The sequence below is a fragment of the Plectropomus leopardus genome, chromosome 21, assembly GCF_026936395.1.
Source record: "Plectropomus leopardus strain MGB_pleo_1.0 chromosome 21, ASM2693639v1, whole genome shotgun sequence".
Classification (NCBI taxonomy): Eukaryota; Metazoa; Chordata; class Actinopteri; order Perciformes; family Serranidae; genus Plectropomus; species Plectropomus leopardus.
Genome location: NC_142196.1, coordinates 28,020,193 through 28,043,374, shown reverse-complemented (window position 1 = coordinate 28,043,374; position 23,182 = coordinate 28,020,193). Strand labels below are relative to the sequence as shown.

At 39.8% G+C, this 23,182-nt stretch overlaps 2 protein-coding genes across 3 annotated transcripts; one reads left to right on the top strand and one right to left on the bottom strand.

Moving 5' to 3' along the window:
• Window positions 1-800: 800 nt before the first annotated feature.
• On the bottom strand, window positions 801-5,112 carry LOC121960401 (gamma-crystallin N-B). The gene is made up of 5 exons (XM_042510073.2): window positions 5,045-5,112; window positions 2,812-2,903; window positions 2,411-2,567; window positions 1,271-1,416; window positions 801-1,038 (listed from the first exon to the last, which is right to left on the bottom strand). Exons 1-5 carry the CDS (start codon window positions 5,063-5,065, stop codon window positions 903-905), a joined length of 552 nt encoding a protein of 183 aa, XP_042366007.1. The 5' UTR covers window positions 5,066-5,112; the 3' UTR covers window positions 801-902.
• A 4,244-nt stretch (window positions 5,113-9,356) lies between these two features.
• On the top strand, window positions 9,357-18,805 carry eci2 (enoyl-CoA delta isomerase 2). 2 transcript variants are annotated; one of them, XM_088071729.1, is made up of 11 exons: window positions 9,357-9,516; window positions 10,447-10,508; window positions 11,752-11,855; window positions 12,188-12,286; window positions 13,631-13,822; window positions 13,980-14,049; window positions 14,290-14,392; window positions 15,036-15,156; window positions 15,784-15,873; window positions 16,889-17,032; window positions 17,409-18,805. In XM_088071729.1, exons 1-11 carry the CDS (start codon window positions 9,461-9,463, stop codon window positions 17,562-17,564), a joined length of 1,197 nt encoding a protein of 398 aa, XP_087927855.1. In that variant the 5' UTR covers window positions 9,357-9,460; the 3' UTR covers window positions 17,565-18,805. The 2 variants fall into 2 exon arrangements, with proteins under 2 accessions (XP_087927855.1, XP_087927854.1); XM_088071728.1 differs by having other exon boundaries at window positions 9,368-9,516; window positions 10,444-10,508.
• Window positions 18,806-23,182: the final 4,377 nt, after the last annotated feature.

Here is a 23,182-nt window from a genome sequence, read left to right as displayed (position 1 = left end):
TATTTCACGATGACTCATCTTTTTAAACCACATCTTTGGATTTTAGCTGACACAAAAACTCTGTTGACATTTTCACATATTGTGGTTACGGAGGTTACATTTTCAGTTTGTGAGAATTGCAGAAAAACCTACGCTCCGATTTTTATGACATTTTGGTGGAGGGATGCAGCACGTTTTTTTTTTTTTGTCACATTTCAAGCTTTCACCTAAAATCCCTCTTGTGACTAAACTCATTCTGTTTGACTCGGTGATTCTTCACATCACTGAAGGTAAAATTATGTTTCAGTGTGACGTTAAACTCAGTCTGCAGAGTCTAAAACTCTCTGCCGATGAAGAACGACAAAGCAATTGACTAAAGTCGACCACATATTTTTACAACTTTTGCATCACATTTTACCTCAGTTGCATTTACTTGTTGTTTGTTTTGTGAATATGTCTGATAATTATTTTGTGACCTTTCCTGAACTGGAGCGTTTGCCGTACTTTAACGAGTGAAGGTTGATTGCCGTCAATATCTGTAAATGCGAAGTTTATCAGCGATGCTACGTACGCCGAAGATATCCAGATCCTAACATCCGGTGATTCAACTAAATATCCCAAAGCACAAAATTCAAACAACAGGCAAAGAAAAAGTACATTAAGAGCTTTCTCCAAAAAATCTGTAAGCAGCAAATCTTTTCCAGGCCTTGAACCGAATTCCTGATCTCATAGCTTTTGTGATAAGTGAGCGTTACGTTGAAGGGTTGTGTTTTTATATCGGTCACACAAAACAACACACACAGAAAGTGTTTGATAAAAAACCTGTTTCTTATCGTAGTCGGGTTTATTTATTGTACATGATCACAGCGGTGCTAAAAGATACAGGAGAGGGAGTTTGGGGGTCAGAGGTCAGAGGTGAGGGTTTAGAAGTAGTTGACGACCCTGCGGATGGACTGGATGTTGGGGTTCTGGGCCTGCCACTCGTTGTGGCTGCAGTAGTCTCCACGCTCCACGATGTACATGCGGCCGCGGAAGTTTGGCTCCTCGTACATCACCCAGCTGGAGATGGACAGAAGAAAAACAGACGGATGGATTAACAACCGGTAACAGTCCTTTTTTATTATTCACTGTTTTTTTAATTAATCAATTATTTGTTTCAAATGTTAAATGTCAAAAAATAGTGAAAATGCCCATCACAGTTTCCAGCAAAGGTAAGCTACTAAGATATCATTTTGTCCATTATGTATGATATTTCTGTGGGTTTTTGTCTGTATTTCTGTGTTAAACTCACGCTCCGTCTCCGTAGACCTTGACGGAGTTGATGCAGTTCTTGGACAGACCGCGGCTCTGCAGGAAGGGACAGTCGTCACAGATCTCCACACACTGACCGGAGAAGTTACAGGCCTCGAACAGCTCAATGCGGTAGTGCTCTCCGTGCTGAACGAAAGGACAGAAAGGTAGGAAGAACGTTTTTTTTAAGAAACAGAAATGTTGCTTTTGTTGAGGAGAAACATTTCACCTCAGTTATTGGACACAGAAAAGTTTTTGATTGCCCTCCCATTGACTCCAAAATTCCAAAATATTCCAAAAAACAGATTTATCAAACAAAAAAAAACAAACTCCAGACACGAGTGAAGTTACTGATTCTGCCAAAAATGACTGAGAGAGCCCGAGGCATTATGGAGCTAAATCTAATAATGATCATAATAAACAGTTAAAACCAGCACAGGCTGTTAAAATGTGAACGCTATGAGGGATCCAGACCTGGACCAGTCTCTGACACCTGTATTAAAGATAACAAACAGGTTTTAAAAAAATATACACCGAGTTTGGTGATGTTTGGACAATCGGTCATTGATTTGTGGACAAATTTTGCAAAGGCCAATGCACTTGTTTGAAACTGGTGGCGCCCCCTATTGAGCGATTTCAAAAATAATTTCATACACATGAATCAACATTATTATTTAACACATCCTGCAAGTTTTGTAATTATTGGACAAAACTTTTAATTTATAGTCTGATTTGTGTTAATGCCTCGCCCATTTTTGGGATAAGTGGTGCCCCCTAGTGGTCCATCTGAAACTTTTTAGTTTACAGTTTATGTTTCAGGTATTTAAGTGGACATTTCCTTCAAGTTTTTGATGATCGGCCATCCAGTGATTGGATGTTAATATCTCTTGTGCAGGGTTTATACTGTCTTAAAAAGTTTGGACGTCTCAAAAAAGAAAGGCCCGAGAAGTCTTAAATGTTAGATGTGTTGTGGTGCTGGAGGAAAGGTCATTGGAGATGCCATCAGCATTAGGGATTATCCTCTGGGGACCTTGAATGTCCACTATGTCATGGAGCTAAAATGTCCATCACAGGGAAATTTGGTGCTGGTGGTGATGGAGGTTGAATATGAAATCTGATGAACCCAGTGGGAGTTGTTTACCATGCGGATGGGCTTGCAGGATCCCATGTGGTCGTTGTGGGAGTTCCACCTCTGGAATTCGGGATACTCTCCGTGCTCCAGGATGTACTGCTGGCCCTTGAAGTCGGGGTGGTCGAAGCAGATCCAGGCACCGCTCTCCACACGGATGGAGTTCACCCTGAAAAGAAACAAAGTACATTAGGCACCAGAGAGGACGCACCTTAAAGTCCCAAAAAGTTGCCTGTTAATTTCTCCTTTCGCCCGTCAAACGGATAACGCAAAGCTTTATTGATAAGCAGTAAATTTAATGAACATGTAGCCAGTATCTGTCGGGATTCTCTGGACTGAAGCCTCCCAGTTCTCTCAAGTCAGAAATTCAAAGTTAACTAAGTACTAGAGTTCGAAGGTAAAAACTCAGTTACCTGTTCATGAAGCCGCGGTCCTGGAAGTTATCACAGTCTCCCCGGACCTCCAGCTTCCTGCCGGTGAAGCATTTCCCCTCATAGAAGGTGATCTGGAATAAAGAAATAAATCCTAATTAACCAGGGTCATCATCAGTCTATTTTCAGGGCGATTTGCCTGGAAAACCTCTGACTGGAGGCGCCCAGGAGGATCCTGACCAGATGTTAACCACATCAACTGGTCTCTTTGAGGGAGCAGCAGCTCTACTCAGAGCTCCTTCTGGATGCTCGAGCTCCTCATCACATCCCAAACACCCTGCGGAGGGAACTCATTTTGGTTGCTTGTATCGGCGATCTCATTCTTTCGGTCACTACCCAGAGCTCAGGACCACAGGTGAGGGTCGGGACGAAAATGGACCGGTATATCTAAAGCTTTGTCTTCTGGGTCAGGTCCTCCTTCACCACAACAATACGGTGAAGCGCACTCATCACTGGAGACGTCGTGACAAACCGCCGATCCATCTCACGCTCCGTTCTGCCTTCACTGACAACAAGACCCCGAGATACTTGAACTCCCTCCAACCAAGAGGGGACGATCTACAGTTTTCTGGCAGAGAACCATGGCCTCAGATTTGGAGGTGCTGACTCTCATCTAGACCACTTTGCGTTAAAAACCACCCCAGTGCATGCTGGGAGGTTATGGTGTGATGAAGCCAACAGAACCATATCATCCACAAAGATGCAATTCTTTGGTCGCCAAACTGGTCTCCTTCTGCACCTTACGATCCCGTCCATGAATATCACAAACAGATTCAGAGACAAGGGACAACCCTGACGGAGGAACAACACTCACCGAGTGAGAGTTAGTAAATGTTTATTTTTGCTGTAAAATTTGGCATTTAACCTGAGACTCAGTCTCAAGTGGACATTAGAGGAACTGCAGTTTTTGGCACTTCAGTGTTTTAATTTTTTAGCCTTGGGCACGGCTGCTTGGCAGTGGTGAAAGAAGTATTTGCATCACGCCTAAATATGATGATACAGTAAAACTGGGGAGTGCTGATAAACCAAAATACTGTTATCAGTTGAATATTTCTCGCCAGCTGGTTGCCGTTTTTTCAAACAGACGAGTTTGCATGACATCACCCTCCAGCGGGAGCATTTATCGGTGCGGCACGGCATGGTTTCTCTGTTTTCTCTGATCATGTGGCATTAATTTTAAAAGTATTTGCATACTTACTGACAAATAATTTGAAAAAGTTTACAGGAAATGAATGAAAGGGTGAATGAGGAGGTGCATCTGTTTTCAGACGGCGGTTTCTACGTGACTGAATGTTTGTGTTGTAATATCAGTTATCAACATCTTAAATCTAATATTCCTCATATCCTAATTACAATAAGCTCAAACTAATAAAAGTTAAATGAGCAAACCCACTTCTGTAAACCAAATGCAACCAAACTAAGTCTAAAACAAAAAATTAAAAATGAAATAACAATAAAAACTTAAGTAAAAACAGTCAAAACTATTTAAATATTAGCTGATGTTCTGTATTAAATCCCAAATAATCAGCTTCAGCAGGTCCTGAATCCTGATAGAGAATAAAATATGAGAATCAGTGAAACTATTCATCAAATTAAATTATTTTAATTTGTTTTTTGTGTCTAATAAACAATATTTCTCCAAGGTTTGTCTGAGTGGGTACAGAAAAAAAACTCCAAACTCCCCTAAAAATGTTAATCAATTTAAATGCAGATGTCATGTACGGTCTGCAGCAGATAAAACACTTTAACCCTTTGAAACCTGAACAAACGGGCTTGATTTAATTCAAAAACGCCCAAATTACCCAAAAATTAGCCAGAAACTAGTTAAAAGTACGAGAAGAAAACTGCCTGGAAATTTATAAAAACAAACAAAAGTTAAACAAGACCTGAAAAAAAGGCATAAAAAATGAAAATGGAAAAATTCTCTAAAATCATTTCTTCGTTACTCAATGAATATCACGTTAATGCACGAAATTCTGAACGAAATTTGAACGTCTGGACTGTTAATTTAAATTCATCAGGCGCCTAAAAGTTTTAGAGAGTGCAGTTTGTGAGGACGTGAATCTAAAACCTAAAACAAAGAAACAAAAACCTGGTGATTTCCTTAAATGATGTGTTTTACCGCAGGATCTCTGATGATCCACCGAGCGGTAAACCTCCTCACTGAAAATCGGATGTTTTTTCACCGGCGTCGAGCAGCTGCCGTGTTACTCACCTTTCCAGAGTACTGCGACATTTTCTCGCCCGCTGGATGTCGTCCAACCTGGCCCACAACCACACACACAGTGTAACAGAGAAAAAGTTGGACACCCCAATATATACGGCAGGGGGGCGAGCGAGGGGCGAGGGACCGGCCGAGAGGACAAAAGACCCGGGTTTAAAGGTTTCTGCTGACTCGGCGCTTTCCCTTCATCCTGATGTGTCTGCTGATTCTGCTGTGTGTGTGTGTGTGTGTGTGTGTGTGTGTGTGTGTGTGTGTGTGTGTGGACTCAATAAAATGTGCTGGGCCTGAGCTTTGCGGGGTCAATGATATTGCACATGCCACGCTTCTATAGAGACGGACGGTGAAAGGACACACACACACACACACACACACACACACACACACAGATGGTGTTACAGTCAAAACAAACGAAAACCTTCAAATAACAAACAGATGAACTTTCTTTAAAGCTTTTTTTTTATTCAACCCGACTGACAGAACCTAAAAAAAAAAAAAAAAATGAAATAATAAAAAATAAAAATAAAAAAGGGAAAAAATTTTTTAAAAAGTGTGTTGGAGAAAAAAAACCCAGTGTTGGAGTAAACTGTAGTGATGACAGTTTTCAGAGTACTTAGACAAAGAACAGTGACGATGCCGGCCTTTACGGCAGATTAAGGATGCATACTTTGAATGCATACCACTGAAAGAAGTGATAAAAAATCTCTCTCTATACCTATAAACATACATACATATATATGTATATGTATGTATATATATATATATATATATGTACATATAATTGTATATATATATTCCTTTAGTTAAATCTGATCGGTTTCAGTCATGCCACAATATCGTGTTTAAACAGCCAGGTGTCATTAAGTTGGCAGTCTTCCTGTCGGCATGGAAACAGTAACAGCGTACAGCAGTCGGCTGTGGATGCTCATCGAACAGCAACAGCAGCGCTGACTGTTGTTAGGTTCTGTTTTCCTGATCTGCACGACATTAATGCCAGATATTTAACGTTCGGATCGTTCGGCCGTACAAGTTACAGTGTAAACAAGTTAACGGCAGTTCTCCGTCTTTTCACAGCAGAGACTCAAAGAAAGAGAGATTAACAGGAACATAACCTGAGTGCAGCTCAGTGACTGTAATTTCAGTTATGCTGACATTAATCTGCAGAGTCACTCTGACTTCATCTGAACATAAAAACAGAAGAGACTGAATGCAGGTCCTGGAGGAGCAGAGGACGTGGAGGTCTCCGTGTGTTGAAGGACAGAGCAGCTCTCTGATCACTCTGATAGAGATCAAAACCATCTGATGAGAGAAAACACACAATCACATTTCAGTGTTTCATCTGCTTAAACATTTTACTAACATGCAAATATGGAGTTTGTTATGAAAATATTTGGACAAAACATGAAGACACCTGGACAGATAGATACATGACGTCAAAGGCGGTTCAGACTGCAGAGTCCAGCCTGAGCTGGGATCACTGGACCTGAGCTGGGACTACTGGACCTGACCTGGGATCACTGGACCTGAGCTGGGACTACTGGATCTGAGCTGAAATCACTGGACCTGAGCTGGGATCAGTGGACCTGAGCAGAGCCTCTGGTCTGTATAACGTCCACACGTTACTGCTGTAATGATGCTGCTCTGCAGGCTTCAGTCACACTGATCTCAGATCTGTGACAAACATCAACTCATCAGCTGTTTACTGTTGAAAGACATCACATTTGACGGTGGACAGTTTGTCTCTGTCCACGTTGTGATGGTGTCAGCTGTAATCCAGCTTTAGTTCCTGGAGACGCCGACACGACGACAACAGTCGTCTTCACGCCAACTCAAACACACCATCACAACCAGCTTCTGGCTCGTCTGATTGGCTGACTGTCGTCTCTGTCTATGTCTTTCTGTCACCGTTGTCCTCTCACAGCTTCACTGAGGAAAGCAGACGCTGAAACACTGCAGCTTTACAGGAAATACTGGATCTCTGAAACTAACTGGTATTAGGACAATCCTGCTGAAACCAGCACGGACCGAATCCAAACCCTCTACTGACCTCAGAGTCTCCAGTCTGCAGTCTGGACTCTCCACAAGATCAGACAGCTGCTTCACTCCTGAATCCTGCAGCTCGTTGTAGTTCAGGTCCAGCTCTGTCAGATGGGAGGGGTTGGACTTCAGAGCTGAGACCAGAGAAGCACAGCTGATCTCTGACAAACTGCAGAAACTCAACCTGAATAAAGAATCACAGATGTAACTGTAGAAGACAATGTTCCTGCTGGAAATCATTCAGTGTTTAATAATGTGTTGAGAGCTGAAGAAGGTTTAGAAAGAACAAGTTTAGAAAATGTAAACTCCAAACAGCTGAAGCCAACAGGATGCAGGTTAAAAGCTGTAAAATACACAAAGTGAAGAAGAGCTCTCAGTAATATTAAAGACAACGAGCTGCTGCTTCAATAAAGACGCAGTGACTTCAGCTCTGAAACTCCATCAGCACTGACTCATGTTGTTCAGCCAAACACAAAGAAAAACTACACAAACATCACAAAGGTTACAAAGATCACAAATATCTCAGCACGTAATTGAAAAAATAATATTTCAAACTGAGAGTTCATGTTTTGATCTTGAATTCTAAATAAAAGAAAAAAAATAAAAATAAAACAAAGTGTAGGAAAAGTTTAATTTCAATTTAAATATAATTTTGATTTAATTCTGATATTCTTTTAAATAAATGAGTTTTATGTTTCTCATATTCAAATCTCATTATTTTGTTTCAGATGGTTTTCGTTTTCATTTCGGGGTCGTGTTTCTTCAGTTTCAGAGTCTTGGCTGTGATCTGGCGTGGGGGGCGGGGCATCATCCTTCAGGACGTCCTGACACAAAGTGCAGCAGGACAGCTGCTCCTCCACAGAGACACGTCTCCTCTTCTTCTCTCTGTGGGGATGAACACAGTCTTTATCACACATCACATCAGTGCTGCTCCACCTGAAGCTCGTACACTGCGTGCAGTTCTTTCCCTACATTTACTGTATAAGTGGCTCTGCTGTCCACATCCTGATGTTTCGAGATATACTTTCAAATTGTAATTACTGAGAAAAACTTTCAGAATCAGAGTCTACAGGATTACAGAGATATTTGGTTTTAATGAGTCAAAGTTGATGTGCAAATTATTTCCATGAACTTTTCGTATTTGGTACGAAAAGAACTTAGAGGATGAATTTCAGCATTATTAGCACAAATCAATGTGATTTTGAAGGTATTATGCTGATAGTGGACTATAATATTGTGAAAATATTAACTCATTATCAGGCTATGACCCCATTAATATCACCATTATACCATTGTTAATTAACAATACTCTGATATACTCATCTCATTGTTAGCATGTTATCATATTGTGGTTATTGACACTGAATCTCAGTCCAAACTGAAGTAAAAAGTGTAAATGTATGTAAATTAGCAAAAGCTGCAATTCAGGAATTATCACCAAGCCTCACAGTGGAACATTACTGACATCTGTGTTCTACGTTTTCTTCATACCAATAAACCAGTATTTGAGTTCATTGTTATTTGTGACTGCTTCAATCATATCACACATTAAATGGACTGTATTTGACAGTCAGATTAATAAACAGGAGTGACTGAATGACACAGAAAGTGAGTTAAAGGTAAAGTGGTGAGACAGCTCTTCTGTCTTGTGTTGCTGAGCAGAGAGCTTCTTTTAATTTGTGTTTTTTTAGTTAATGTCTCTGTTTCTGCTTTAGTGTCTCTACCTTCTTGTGTCCAACTAAACACTGCTGCAGATTTTACACCTGCTTTAGGAGACAATATATTTTAGACCCAATTTCCTCCCTGCAGTGATCAGTCAGAGAGCTGAGCTGACATTACTATCATGTTTTCTCGTAACTTTTTACAATTTTCTTTTTGCTAATTTTCTGGTATTAATTTTCTTGTTATTCTTTTTTTTTTTACATTTCTTTTAATTTTCTTGTAACTTTTTGTTCTAATTTCTTGGTAATTTTCTGGTATTCATTTTTGTATCATTTTTTTTTTTCAATGTTTTTGCTAATTTTCTTACAAAAGTTAAGTTAAAAGTTACTTATTTATTGTTTATTTTGTAAGGCGTTTTCAGACCAGACTCGCTGCATTTTAAATAAGCTCTCAACGCCGATTGGTCACACGCATAGAGACGTCTCTCTCGTGAGTGCGTTCCGATTGGGTCGTGCGTCCATAAAGCGTTCGCTAATTGGACAATTCGAATGTCAAGCAGCTCGCTTCAGCCAATGGCAGAGCAGAGCGGGACAGCGTGGGCGGGAGCGGCGGTGTAAACACTTCATGCATTGGCAGCTCGCTCCAGGCTAAGCTAGTTAGCTTCCTGTCTCCCCCCGCCGTCCCGCCGCACTTTGGACCTCCGGACCGGTGATGGCCGGCGTCGCCCTGAAACTGTCCGCTCCGTGGCGCCTGGGCAGAATAAGGAGGTGAGGATGACAGAAGGTGTTTTAATCGCGGTGTTTGAGGCGGATGTCGGTGCGCTAATGCTAACTGTTACCGAGCGGTCACAGCGGGTTTAAACCCCCGAACAGCTGTTAGCTAGCTCCACGGCAGCTCTGCTTTCAGACTCAGAGAGGCAGCCAGGCAGCCACAGTTCACACCGTGTCACTAACGAAGCGTTATTCTGAACATTAACCCGGGTTAAAGCCCGTTTCAACCCCGTTTGAAGCCCGTTTAAGGCCGGTATTAGCCGTGTTAGCGCAGCAGAGGCGGCTGCAGTTAGCTGTGAACTTTGCTCCAGTTTCACAGATCAGAGGTGAAGAGAAAAACTGATCATTAATATTTCATCACTCATTCATCCATCACTGTTTTCTCGTCTGTTTTAATGTTCTGCTCATGTCAGTGCACAACATTTGGATTCATAATAAAACAACTTTAACCCTTTAGGGACTGTTGTCTCATTTTAGTCTCTTTTCTGCTTCCTGTTGTGATAATTGTGTGTGTGTTGATGCATAAATAAATAGTTACATTCAGACTGTTCAGGTCCAAAAATGCTCCATTGAAACCCATTCAAACTGACATTTTTGATCCCACAGCCATCAGAGCAGAAAAACAGGACTAAATAAAAATAACTCCCCGACGTTTAACAAGGTCAAAGTCCTCCCATGTCCCAATGTTTCTTTGCACATTTTCATTAATTAATTTTATCAGATGCCAGGTTTGGATGTCCCGCAGTGACAGAGGAGCTCACTGAGTGAACTCGGAGGTTGAATTTGTTTTTTTTGACCCTCAACCTTTATTAACCCTTAGCTGGTGGGCTCTAAATAAGGAGTTGGTCCTCTTCGGTCCACTCAGAAGTGTTCAGTTTGTGCACAAAAGTGCAGAAAATGAGCTGAAAGTTTCTTCTGTGCCAGCAGCTTGGTGAGATTACCCAGCATTCCCAATGTGACGTTCCACACCACAGCGTCTCCCATGATGGGTGAGTATCTGCTGCAGCTCGCGTCCTAAAAATGCTCCTTTTACATTTCAACAACAGTTCAGAGCTCTCTTCCTCCTAATAAGGAAAGTCAAGTGAACTGAAGTTAATGGTTAACATTATTCCAAAACCCAATTTCATTTCACACAGATGTTTTTATATGACGCATTTTAGTATTTTGATTATACTGTAATTCTATTCAGTTCTATTTTTATTGTGTTAAATTGACTATTTGTTTTTTTTTACCAAATATTTTTAACTGATTTTGTTCGTTTGTTTATTTTCTGAAGGTATTTCTATTTTTAGATTTTTATTATAAAACATTGACATTTTTTAACATATATTTTACTTATTTTTTCCCACTAGGTTCATTTTTATTTGTTTCTATTTATTTTTGTTTATTTTTATTTGTTTATTGCATGAAGTTACTTTTATTTTGATTTCTATCATGTTATATTGGTTTTTGCACTTTTGACAAAGCATTAAACTGTGACTTTTCTTCTCAATAAATTGATGTATTTTGTTGACATATTTTAGCGTCTGTAATGTTGACACTATGTTACCCTTTAACAGTCATGTTGACACACGACTGTTAAAGGGTTAAGATGACATAAGATAAGGCAAATTCTCACATTACAGCAAGAGTCAAACAGAGAAATGCAAAACAGTGATGAGTGCAAAAACAAGGATAAAAAATGTTGCACAAGAGGTAATAGACAAAAATAAAATATGAAATGAATATACACTATTTACACCTTATGCAGATACTGTAAGTACACAGGTGGTGTGTGGCTTATTTACCACAGAAATATAAAAATATAGCCCATAAATATTAGTGCACAGGTAAGATATTAGGAGATTATATGGCATATTACACAGTATAAATTAGGGATGAAAACCGTTCATCACTGATCGATTAAAGGGTTATAAAGGATTTAATCGAATGTGTGAAATTTAATCGATCAGCTTTGCCGTGCTGTCAGAGTATATGCAGCGTGCTGCTGTGATGAAGTAAATATATACGTTTACTACTGTCTGAAATAAGCAACGTTTTTATGTTTTGTTTTTAAAAAATATAATAATTTTTATTAATTATTATATAACAATTATATTAATAATTAAGGAAACAGCTTATACTTTGCAACCCAAGTATGCTATGTGAATATTTCTGTGATGATCATGAGGGAAAAATAAACGATGTATATTTCGATATAATGTGTGTGTGTGTGTGTGTGTGCGTGCGCAGGTGCGACGGTGGAGCAGTTTGAGCAGGCCAAGAACAAGCTGTCGACGCTGAAGAGCGACCCGGGCAACGAGGTCAAACTGAAGATCTACGCTCTGTTCAAACAGGTGAGTTTCATCGCTGCACTTTCACAGCGGACTGAAGACAGACGAGAGACTAAAAGAAGGGCAGCACTCAGATGTTTTATTATTTTATTTTCTAGTTAAAATTCAGTACAACAAAACAAAAAAAAGAACTACTAACAACTTTCTACAGAGATTCGAGAGATTTGTCTTTACTCGCTCTGTTGTTTCCCTCATTAGCTGTTTTTATGGAGGCAGCTCAGAGGCAATAAAAACGCCTCTGAAGTGGCGTCAGTCTTAATCTTCAGGGAACATGTTTGAGGTTGAGACTGTGAAGGTGAGACAGTCAGATTTATTTAGTGCTGCTCCTCCTGCAGGCCACCCAGGGTCCCTGCAACACCCCCAAACCGGGCATGCTGGACTTCGTCAACAAGGTCAAATGGGACGCCTGGAAATCTCTGGGCTCCATCTCACAGGTGAGACCGCTCCCACACAGGGGCCCTCGCCCTGCCCTGCTCAGGGGCCACAAAACCACAGCAGGCCAGGGGATCAGCTTGGATTTTCTTAGATTTTAGGACATTTTAAGGATTTTAGGACTTTTTTAAAGATTTTGGGAGTTTTTAAGGATTTCAGGACATTTTAAAGAATTTAGGATTTTTCAAGGATTTCAGGGCATTTTAAAGATTTTATGTTGTTTCTAGGATTTTAGGCACATATCAGATTTTTGGACTTTTCCGGGGCAAAGTGGCTCGATTTCTTTCAAATTCATGGGAAGAAGTCAATGAACAATGACGGAAAACAATATCAACAAAATTCGTAAAAAGTATCAGAAAGTAATCTGAAAATAAGCAAAAACAACAAAATGGCAAAGATAGAGAAAATTAAAAAAGAAAACAACAAAAAACTGCCTAAGATTATGATAATATTGATGGATTTCCCTCACATTTCTGTCTTTTTGCCCTCAACATTTTACCCTAGTTTTTTACGTAACTTTACTGGTTTGTTTTGCAATTTGCAGAAAAATTTTGCAAAATGGTTTGTTGCCTTTTTTCTGTGTTTTTAAAGAAATCCTGTTAACGCTCTCAGGGTGCAGAGGTTTATACACGTGTAAAAGACGTCTTATGGAGCACAAGAACAGTGCTGTCGCTCCGGGTTTCAAGGGGTTAAATGTGTATGACTCTGAGTCATTAAATCTACAATAATACATTATCATTTGTTATTGATTATATGTCGTAACAATAAGCTGAATCCATAACAGCTGTCAGATGACATTCGAGCAGTAAAAAGTTTGAAGTAAAAGTACCTCAGAGTAGTACAGAGATACGAATCATTCAGCAGGTTTGATATCATCAACTCATTATTCTGACACTCAGAACTATTCAGATTTATAGATATTGGGGAATTTCAGATAACAATAATATAATAATAATAATGAAAAAACAGACATAAACCAGTTTAAGTCTGAAGATCACTGGGTGTTTGCAGGGTATGCTGTTTTGGTTATTTATTTATTTTTTCCTGCTTTATCATTTCTTTCTTTCTGTAAATATTAATGAAAAAAGTAACAGTTTCATTTTGAGTATGTGGGTGTATGTATATATTTAAATGTGGTAAAGGTTTAAATGAACAAGGAAGCTGGTTAATTCAGATTCAGTGATTTATGGGGAAAGGCTGGGACTTAAAAAAAGTCATTATGAGTTTCTTTTGCTTAATATTTTTCATTTTCTGTGATTATTCCTTTTATTGTTCTGTCTGTTTTTGTGTAATATTTCCTTTTTTACAAAATGAATAAAAATTGAATCAAAATTTGTGTCGCTCAGGACGAAGCCAGGCAGCAGTACTGCAACCTGATTGGCTCTCTGGTGCTGGCAGAAGGTGGAAGCCCCGCCCAGGTGGCTGCACAGCCTGCTGGGAGCGGGACGACGTACGAGACCCTGCTGGTCACCACGGCGGACAACATCACCACCATCAAACTGAACCGACCCACCAAGAAGAACGCCATCACCACTGAGGTGTGTGTGTGTGTGTGTGTGTGTGTGTGTGTGTGTGTGTGTGTGTGTGTGTGTGTGTGTGTGTGTGTGTGTGTGTGTGTGTGTGTGTGTGTGTGTGTGTGCGCATTTGAAGGGAAACACGACCAAAGTTTACTCTCGACTTTCTCTTTTCTTTCAGATGTATGAAGACATCATCTCAGCTCTGCAGCAGGCAGCGAAAGACGACTCCGTCATCACCGTTTTCACTGGTACGAAATTCGATCAGCAGTTCCTGGATATGATAGAACCAACACTTACGGTGCTTTCGGATTAAAATAGGGAAATGACGTTCCTGGCAGCACTAAAAGCTCTGATGCACAGATGCATGTCGTTGTCATTGTTGTTGTCGTTGTCGTCGTTGTCGTTGTCGTTGTTTTCGTCGTCGTTGTCGTTGTCGTCGTCGTCGTGGTCAGGATCAGATTAAAGGGATATTGCGCTCTGCTCTGCAGGTGCTGGGGACTTTTACTGCAGTGGGAACGACCTGTCCAACTTCACCAAGATCCCTGAGGGAGGGCTGGAGGCCATGGCCAAACGGGGCGGGGATCTGCTCAGGTGATCACTGATTGGTCCTTGATTCAGTCGACCTTCTGATGACGAGGCGGGACGCTCGTCTCCTTAACCTGCTGCACAGTCAAATTCAGTCGAGAGCCTTTCATTATGAAATGAGTCTGTCGACATAAATCAGTAATTTAATATGTAAAATAGAGTAACGTTAGTAATCTTTGCTTCTTTTCCTCCCTGCAGCCACGAAAAGACACAAAGACCACGATGCTATTTTTAACATTTCTATTCTCTGTTTTATTGATTATTAGAGATAACTTGTTTTTTTGTTGTTTTTTTTTACATTTTTTGACAATTCTTGAACACATTTTGGCTTTTCTTCAAAATGTTTCGCTTTGTAAAAAAGAAAGAAAGAAAAAGTTTGTAAAGTATTGCTGGATTTTCAAACAATTTACAATTTGTGTTTTTTTATGGACGTGTTAAACACGCTGTCCAAACGTCCTGCTGGCTGTCCCTTTAATACAAACTCTGTTTTGGCACTAAAACAACTCCCTCCATCCCCTAATCGTGTGTTTTTCACAAACTGCACGGTCACACAGGATGATTTTTTTGTTAGTTTCTCACTTTCAGGCAGAAACTTTAACAGTTTAGTGCAGTTTGCTTCAGACTCTTCTTCTGTGGTGTTTCTCTGCAGGAAGTACGTGAAGGCGTACATTGACTTCCCGAAACCGCTGGTCGCCGTGGTAAACGGACCGGCCGTAGGAATCTCAGTCACAGTGCTGGGACTCTTTGACCTGGTCTACGCCACGGAGAGGGTACACACACACACACACACACACACACACACACACACACACACACACACACACACACACACAGACACACACACACACACAGACACACACACACACAGACACACACACACACACACACACACACACACACACACACACACACACACACACACACACACACACACACACACACACACACACACACACACACACACACACACACACATACACATACACACACACATACACATACACATACACACACACACACACACACACATACACAGGCTGACTTCAGAGCAGCGTTCACACACTTTCCTGCAGTTCTGTAAAATGTCGGTGGTGCATTTATAAAGTAAATTTTAAATATTTTCCTTTCTGTTGATTAATGTTTGAGTCACTGGCTCTCGTGTGAGGAGATTTAACGAGTTGCTGAGACTCGGACTGAGATAAAAACAAGTTTAAATAAGAGAAACATTTCAAAAATGCGAAACAAAATCAATGAATTGTAAATATAATGATTGGATTATTAATTTGAAAAAAGTAGAAACTTGTCTGCTGAGTGTCTGTTGCTCTCGGTTACTTTTTCTGCTTTTTGGGCGTCTGCTGTTTCTGTCGACGACATTAATGAGCGACTCCCTCCGTCAGGCCACCTTCCACACGCCGTTCAGTCAGCTGGGCCAGAGCGCCGAGGGCTGCTCCTCGTACACCTTCCCCAAAATAATGGGCCACGCCAAGGTATGCGCACACACACACACACACACACACACACACACACACAAAGGGAATACCCTCTGTGCTTTAAAAATAAATTTAGGGTTCATACGGAAAAACCTGGAAAAGTCAGGAATTTTCAACCAGCAACTTCTCGGCCTGGAAAAGGTTTGGAAAACTAAATATAAATACTGAAAGTTTTGGAAAAGTCCTGGATTTTTGTTTGACTGACGTGATGTGTTCAAGGACTGTTGGAAATGAGAAAATTCAACCTCGAGTTCTACTTTCACAGTTTCTGGCTGTGACACATGGTGTCACTTTTGTTGATTTTTGAAAAGAAGACATGTCTTCTCACGGGTTTGGAGGACATGTTAAATGATAAATACTTTGTTAAATGATAAATACTTTGTTAAATGATAAATACTTTGTTAAATGATAAATACTTTGTTAAATGATAAATACTTTGTTAAATGATAAATACTTTGTTAAATGATAAATACTTAACCTTTGAGGAGTGTTCACGGTCGTTTCAGAGAATATACGGTCTTGAAATTGCCTACTGCTGGTACTGGAAAAGTCCTGGAAATTCATTGGTAAAATGTGTATGAACCCTGTAAATATCTTCACGTTTTCGTTGCAAAATAAAAAGATTTCTCACTCTGGGAAACGATGACGACATTTTATCAGTTTTCTGACCATTTTAGAGATCTGAGTGTTAAACGACATAAAGAGAGAAAAATGTGGCTCCATCTGCTGATGAACCAGCATGAACCACATCAGGAAGTGGTGTTAAACTGGTGTTAAACTGGTGTTAAACTGGTGTTAAACTGGTGTTAGACTGGTGTTAGACTGGTGTTAGACTGGTGTTAAACTGGTGTTAAACTGGTGTTAGACTGGTGTTAGACTGGTGTTAAACTGGTGTTAGACTGGTGTTAGACTGGTGTTAGACTGGTGTTAGACTGGTGTTAGACTGGTGTTAGACTGGTGTTAGACTGGTGTTAGACTGGTGTTTAACTGGTGTTAACCCCCCCTCCTGCAGGCCACTGAGATGCTGCTGTTCAATAAGAAGCTGACGGCGGTTCAGGCATGCGAGTTGGGGCTCGTCACTGAGGTTTTCCCCGACAGCAGCTTCCAGTCGGAGGTTTGGACCAGACTGAAGGAGTACGCCAAGCTGCCTCGCAACGTAAGTCAAAAATCTTCAAAGAAAAAAGTTGCTTTTTTTTTAAATTATAAAAAAATCAAGTACATAAGAAATGACCAAAAATTTTTCAAGAAAAAAAATAACCATAAATGTTTAAAGAAAAAAAAAACGCCGAAAATGGTTAAAAAGCCCAAATCCTTTTATTTAAAAATCACGAAATCATCAAGAAAAATTTGTAAGGAAAAAAACAAAACAATTTTTTTTTTGAACAATACCTAAAAGCATTTGAATAGAAATTTAAAAAAGAAAAAAATGTGTACGGACCCTGGTAACCCGCCTCCCTGTCTCTTTGTCTGTCTTTCTTTCTCTCTTTCTGTCCGTCTCTGTCCGTCTCTGTCCGTCTCTGTCCGTCCTTCAGTCTCTGGCTTTCTCCAAACAGCTGATCCGCTCGGCGGAGAAGGAGCGGCTCCACGCGGTGAACGATGCGGAGGTGGAGCGTCTGGTGGAGCGATGGATGTCAGACGAGTGTTTCAACGCCGTCATGAGTTTCTTCCAGGCCAAGTCCAAACTGTGAGACAGGAGGTGTGTTCAGGGTCACTGTCACTTTAAATTAGACTTCAAATCATAGCAGCAGGACGAAACTCATATAAAACACGTCGGTTCTTAAAATAAAGTTCTGAATTTTTACTCACTATCTGAAGCAGAGTCACGACTTTAAGGTGTTGCGGAAACTGAGAGAGCATCTCCTCTTCTCAAATTTCAGCGTAGATGTGAGCAATATGACCTCGAATTAATATCACCATTAATTCAACATTTGACCTCGATTACGATTAATGAACGATTATTTTGTTTTTTGCCTTTTTTGTTTGTTTTTTGCCCTCATAGTTTACTGACGCAGTGTCATGTGACCATGGTGTGTTAGAGTGTAATTAGAAAAAAGGCTGAAAATAAGGCAATGTGCCTGTGGCCCCGGGCCCCAAAATCACTACATGTGGCCCTGGTAATAATACTGAGGTGAGTGTGAGCGGCTGGATGAGACATGGAGCGAAGCGTCCTGGTGTTTCTAAATAATTCAAAGTCTGACTGAAGCTGAAACTAAAACGGAGTCGTCTGTCGACGACCGCTGAATATTTGGCTGTTTGTTCACTCGGAGAAGCTCCGTCTGTCTCACTGCGCTGCTGTTTGTTATTGAAAAGCCGCTCGGCTGTCAAACACTCGGCGGTATTTTAGAGCCGCTCGCTGCGTCACATGACTGTTCAGCACTTCTGCTGTCGTGATGTTTTGCGGGAGATTTTCCTCGCGGTCGTGAGAGTTGGAAACCGTAGCGCGGAAATGATCAGCAGATTTTAAATGAAAATAACCGACATGTGCAAGATCAGGTTGGTTCTGGATGTCGGTTTTGATTAGTCTTTGATGAGTTGCTCCGCCCTGTTTCAGCGTGTTGACGAGCAGGAAACGACCTCAGCTTCGGCCCCACAGACTTTAATTTTGCAGATTTCTGTTTCAGTGACACATTATCGTTTCTGCCGTCCGCGGATCAGCACACATCTCCACCGTGAGATTATTTTCAGCTTCTGAGCTGCGTACGAGCTGAGATCGATTATAGAGCAGCGGCGGGAAACAAGCGTCACTGTCGGTGTTTGTGAACTCATGAACGTTTGTCCTGTGATCACATGAAGGATGCCGTCTGAGCTCTGCTGACGGTCTGAGTGCCTTCACATCTTTGTAAAATCTTTCAGACCATCAAACCTTCTGCCTCTTCTTTTTCTTCTCCTCATCACTCTGTCCGCTCAATAAAAACACACTTTGTAATTACGTAAAGTTTTCTTTTCTGTCACTCTTTGGTTTGTGTGACACGGAGCTGTCACCTTGAGGTCCGTATGTTTTTCTTTTTTGTTCTGCAGCAGCGACACAACACTACTCACAGAAATGTCTTCCTGAAACTCACATTCAACACTGTTTTCTGATTTGGGATTTCTTCATTCAAAAACACTTTTAGTTCACTCTCAGGACGTCTGCAGCTCCTCCAAAAGTCTTCAGATGTCTTAAATTCAATGTAAGTCAGGACATGGTCTTATTTGTACGGTTCTTAACGCTCTTGAAAAACCTGGAAAAGCCGTGAAATTTGCAAATAACAACTTCCAGACCTGGAAAAGTTTGAAAACTAAATATACCCTGAAAGTTTCAAAAAGTCCTGAAAATCTGTTTAATAGATCTGTTTGATAACACAGGATGTGTTCAAGAAACATCAGACATTTGAGAATCCAAGGATAATTTCTGTTTTTACAGTTTTTTGCTGTAATGTAATTTTTAAAGAAAAGATTTTCTTTACAATTCAAAAAAATAGTTTACAGAAAACCTTTTTTTCTAAAGAGGTAAAAAGTCTTCTTAAAAGTCTTCAAGTTTTTAAAAGGAAAACAAACTGCCAGAAAAACAATCACCAATATTGTTTTTCTTTAAAAATTGTCAAAAAGAAGAAAAAAAATCAACAATCTTTAAAGAAAAATGGCAACATTTTTGTTGTAGAAAAAAAAGCCATTTTTTTTCTTAAAAATTGTCACATACTTTTATTGAAAGAAAAATCAATTTTTCTTTCTTAAAAACATCACAAAAAAACCCAGATTTGTTTTCTTTAGAAATAGCCTAGAAATAATCATTTAAAAAAAGCCCAAATGTCAGTCGTTGATTCGGAGAATGCAGGGTCTTTTTTATGGATTTTTTTAGGGTCAAATGTGTATGAACCTGTAACATTTTATCTCCTTTAATTTATCCGTCTTTCGATTTCTTTTTGTCAAAGTGAGTCGAGCTCTTCTGTGGGAAAGACATTAGAGATCGTTAAATCTGCTCACTGAACCCGAAACTTTTTTATTTTCTGTTTGCACTTAACTCGACAGAATGTAGAGGAACTCGTCTTTAATGAGCAGAGTCCCTCATCAGCCCTCCTGCCTGGGGCCACGTACGTATATTCAACGGACCTGCAAAGCTTAAAAAAGCAAAGAGCTGATTTGCGGTATGAAAAATAAAACTCACGGTGATATTGGATATGCAAACAGCTGTGTTTACTGAACTTTGGCTGGTTTTTGTGTTTGAGTGCACGAATGTCTGCAGCTCATAGAGACAGAGAGAAAAAGGACTGAGCAAATGACACAATGAAAATTCAAAATATAAATAAATATTATTATAATATATAATACTGCATGTACATGATAATGAATAAAGAAATGATACTTTAACATAAAATAAAAATCAAAGGAAGAAATAAATAAAAGAGACAGTTTTCTCTATAAATGTTCTGTGTAAATGGTTAAAAAATAACAAATGGACATAAAATAAAACACCATTTAAACATTATAAATGTAGGGGCATCATTATTTATGTATGTATTTATTTATTTAGTTTTATTCATTCAACATTTCTTACTCCGTTAAATGATATTCACAGCAAGAGAACACAAAAACAAAGGATTATTAAATCAAAAGTGCAGATATTATTGATCATTAGGGACAAAGCTGCACCGCAGACCAAATAACTGCAATCCTAAATGATCGAAATAAATCAGCTGGTGTTAAAATTTTTGAATTTAACCCTGAAATGATAATTAACTTGTTCAGAAGTCTTACAGGCGTCACCACCAGTTATAATGGATGTTTTTGATGTTTTAGCTGTAAATTATTAAACATTAATATTATCATTAAATATGAGATAAAAACGCAGATAAAATGCATGTGACAGTATTAAGCTCGAACACGGTGATGTTTTCCGTGTGTCGAACAGAAGCTGTGCAGCAGAAACAGCCTCTGCGTGTAGCTGCAGCGCTGATCCAGCAGGTGGCAGCTTCATTTAAGGCAAAGCAGCTGCACTCACCTGGCTCTGCTCTTTTCACTAAGCCAATAAATATCACAATAATTAGATTAAAAACACTTCTCCTCCTCATACTACCACCAATAACAATAATAATAATGATGTGAATTATAGTAAAAATTCTACTACTACCACTACTACCAATAATAATGTCAGTCACAATGCTACTAAGACTACTACTACTAATGCCTATTTTAATGTTAATAATAGTAAAAACCGTTCTCCTCATACTGCTATTACCACTACCACCAATAATAATAGCGATGTTAATTATAGTAAAAATTCTACTACTACCACTACTACCAATAATAATGTCTATAATAATGTTAATAACAATACTACTACAACTATTACTACTAATGCCTATTGTAATGTTAATAATAGTAAAAATACTGCCACTACCTCTACTACTAATAATGTCAATAACAATACTACTACGACTACTACTACAAATGTCTATTGAAATGTTACTAATAGTAAAAATACTGCTACCACTAATAATGTCTATAATAATAATAATTAATAATGTTAATAACAATGCTACTATGACTACTACTACTATTGTCTATTGTAATATTAATAATAGTAAAAATGCTGCTACCACTAATAATGTCTATAATAATAATAATAATAATAATAATAATAATAATATAATTAATAATGTTAATAACAATAAAAATTCTACTACATAATACCTTTTTTGGATGTTTATCAGATTTTAGGATGTGTTTCGTATTTTAGGACATTTTAAGGATTTTAGGACTTTTCTGGGATTTGGGGATTTTTAGTCCCTGCTTTGAATGGCCACTGTTGTTTCGTCTTTATTCACAGTCTGTTTGTGTGAAAAGTCTTATACGAATAAAGTCTGATCCATTGATTTCCAGGAAAAAGATACGGAGCGTGTGAACGAACCTGCTGTGACAAACGCCGCCGAGTCTTAAAACGGCAACAGCGAGACTTCAGGTTTCAGCACCGGCTTCGCCGACATGCACCCGTTCGCGTGAACGGCTGTGCGGATTCTCTGACCGTTTTTCTGACGGAAACGTGTTTCAGACAGTCACGGTTTGAGTCTCAGCTCACGTTTTTGTTTGTGACGCACGACTTCTGTTTGGAGGCTGACGTCACCGTTGTTCGCTCATTTTTTACCACACCGAACGTGAAACGAGACGGCCGCAAAGCGACGACACTCAGCCTGCTCTGTTTGAGGGCCCCAAAATGATGAGAGGTCGGGGGCCAATCACGGCGGCCCCGTACGTGTTTCAGGATTTTAAGACACTCACCTAATTTCATCCAATTCTTAGCATTTAGGCCATTTCTTGTATTTTAGGAAATTTATTGGATTTTAGGATGTTTCCAGGATTTTTGGACATTTTCCATGATTTGGGGGGAATTTTTGGACATTTCTAGGATGTTAGGACATATCTTGGATTAGTACGTTTCTAGGATTTCGGACGTTTTTTGGATTTTCGGATGTTTATCAGATTTTAGGATGTCTTTCAGATTTTGGGACATTTCAAGGATTTTAGGATGTTTCTCCGATTTCAGGACATCTGTCAGATTTGGGAGAGTTTCTCTGATTTCAGGACATTTGTCAGATTTCGGAGAGTTTCTCTGATTTCAGGACATTTGTCAGATTTCGGAGAGTTTCTGTGATTTCAGGACATTTGTCAGATTTGGGAGCGTTTCTCTGATTTCAGGACATCTGTCAGATTTGGGAGAGTTTCTCTGATTTTAGGATGATATAAAATAATAAGTGCAGCCCGGTGATCACTGAGAACGAGAAGATGCATTTGAAGTGATCGCACAGATAGTGTGTTGAAGTTCGGACTCAGGTGACTCCGAGAGGTTGAACACGTGATTATTAATTTGCAGGAACGTGTGATCAGCAGCAGCTGCTCGGGTTCAGTCCAGCGAGTCGTCAGAGGAAGAAACGATATATATTCCTGCTCGACTCTCAATCCGAGAGGAACGTTGTCTGAGATTACAGTTTGGGGAATAATTACTCTGTCAGAAGCAGATCACATACGCCTCCACTTCTTTAACATATTAGTAAAGAGAGAGAGAGAGAGTGTGTGTGTGTGTGTGTGTGTGTGTGTGGCCTGCCGGGGGTGGACACATCCTTCAAATGAAACACTAGACAGGTGTCTGGAAAAAACCTGCTGCCAGGTCTGCACTTTCACCATCCGCTCGTCCCCTTCCTTCCTCCTCGGCCCGTCAGTCACTTCGCTCGCTCTGTTTTTCTCCACCGACGCCTCCGAGCTCGTTCTGAACTTTCTCTCGGTGTCACGCCAGATTTCTTCTTGTGGCGTTTCTCCCTCACTGTCAGCTTAC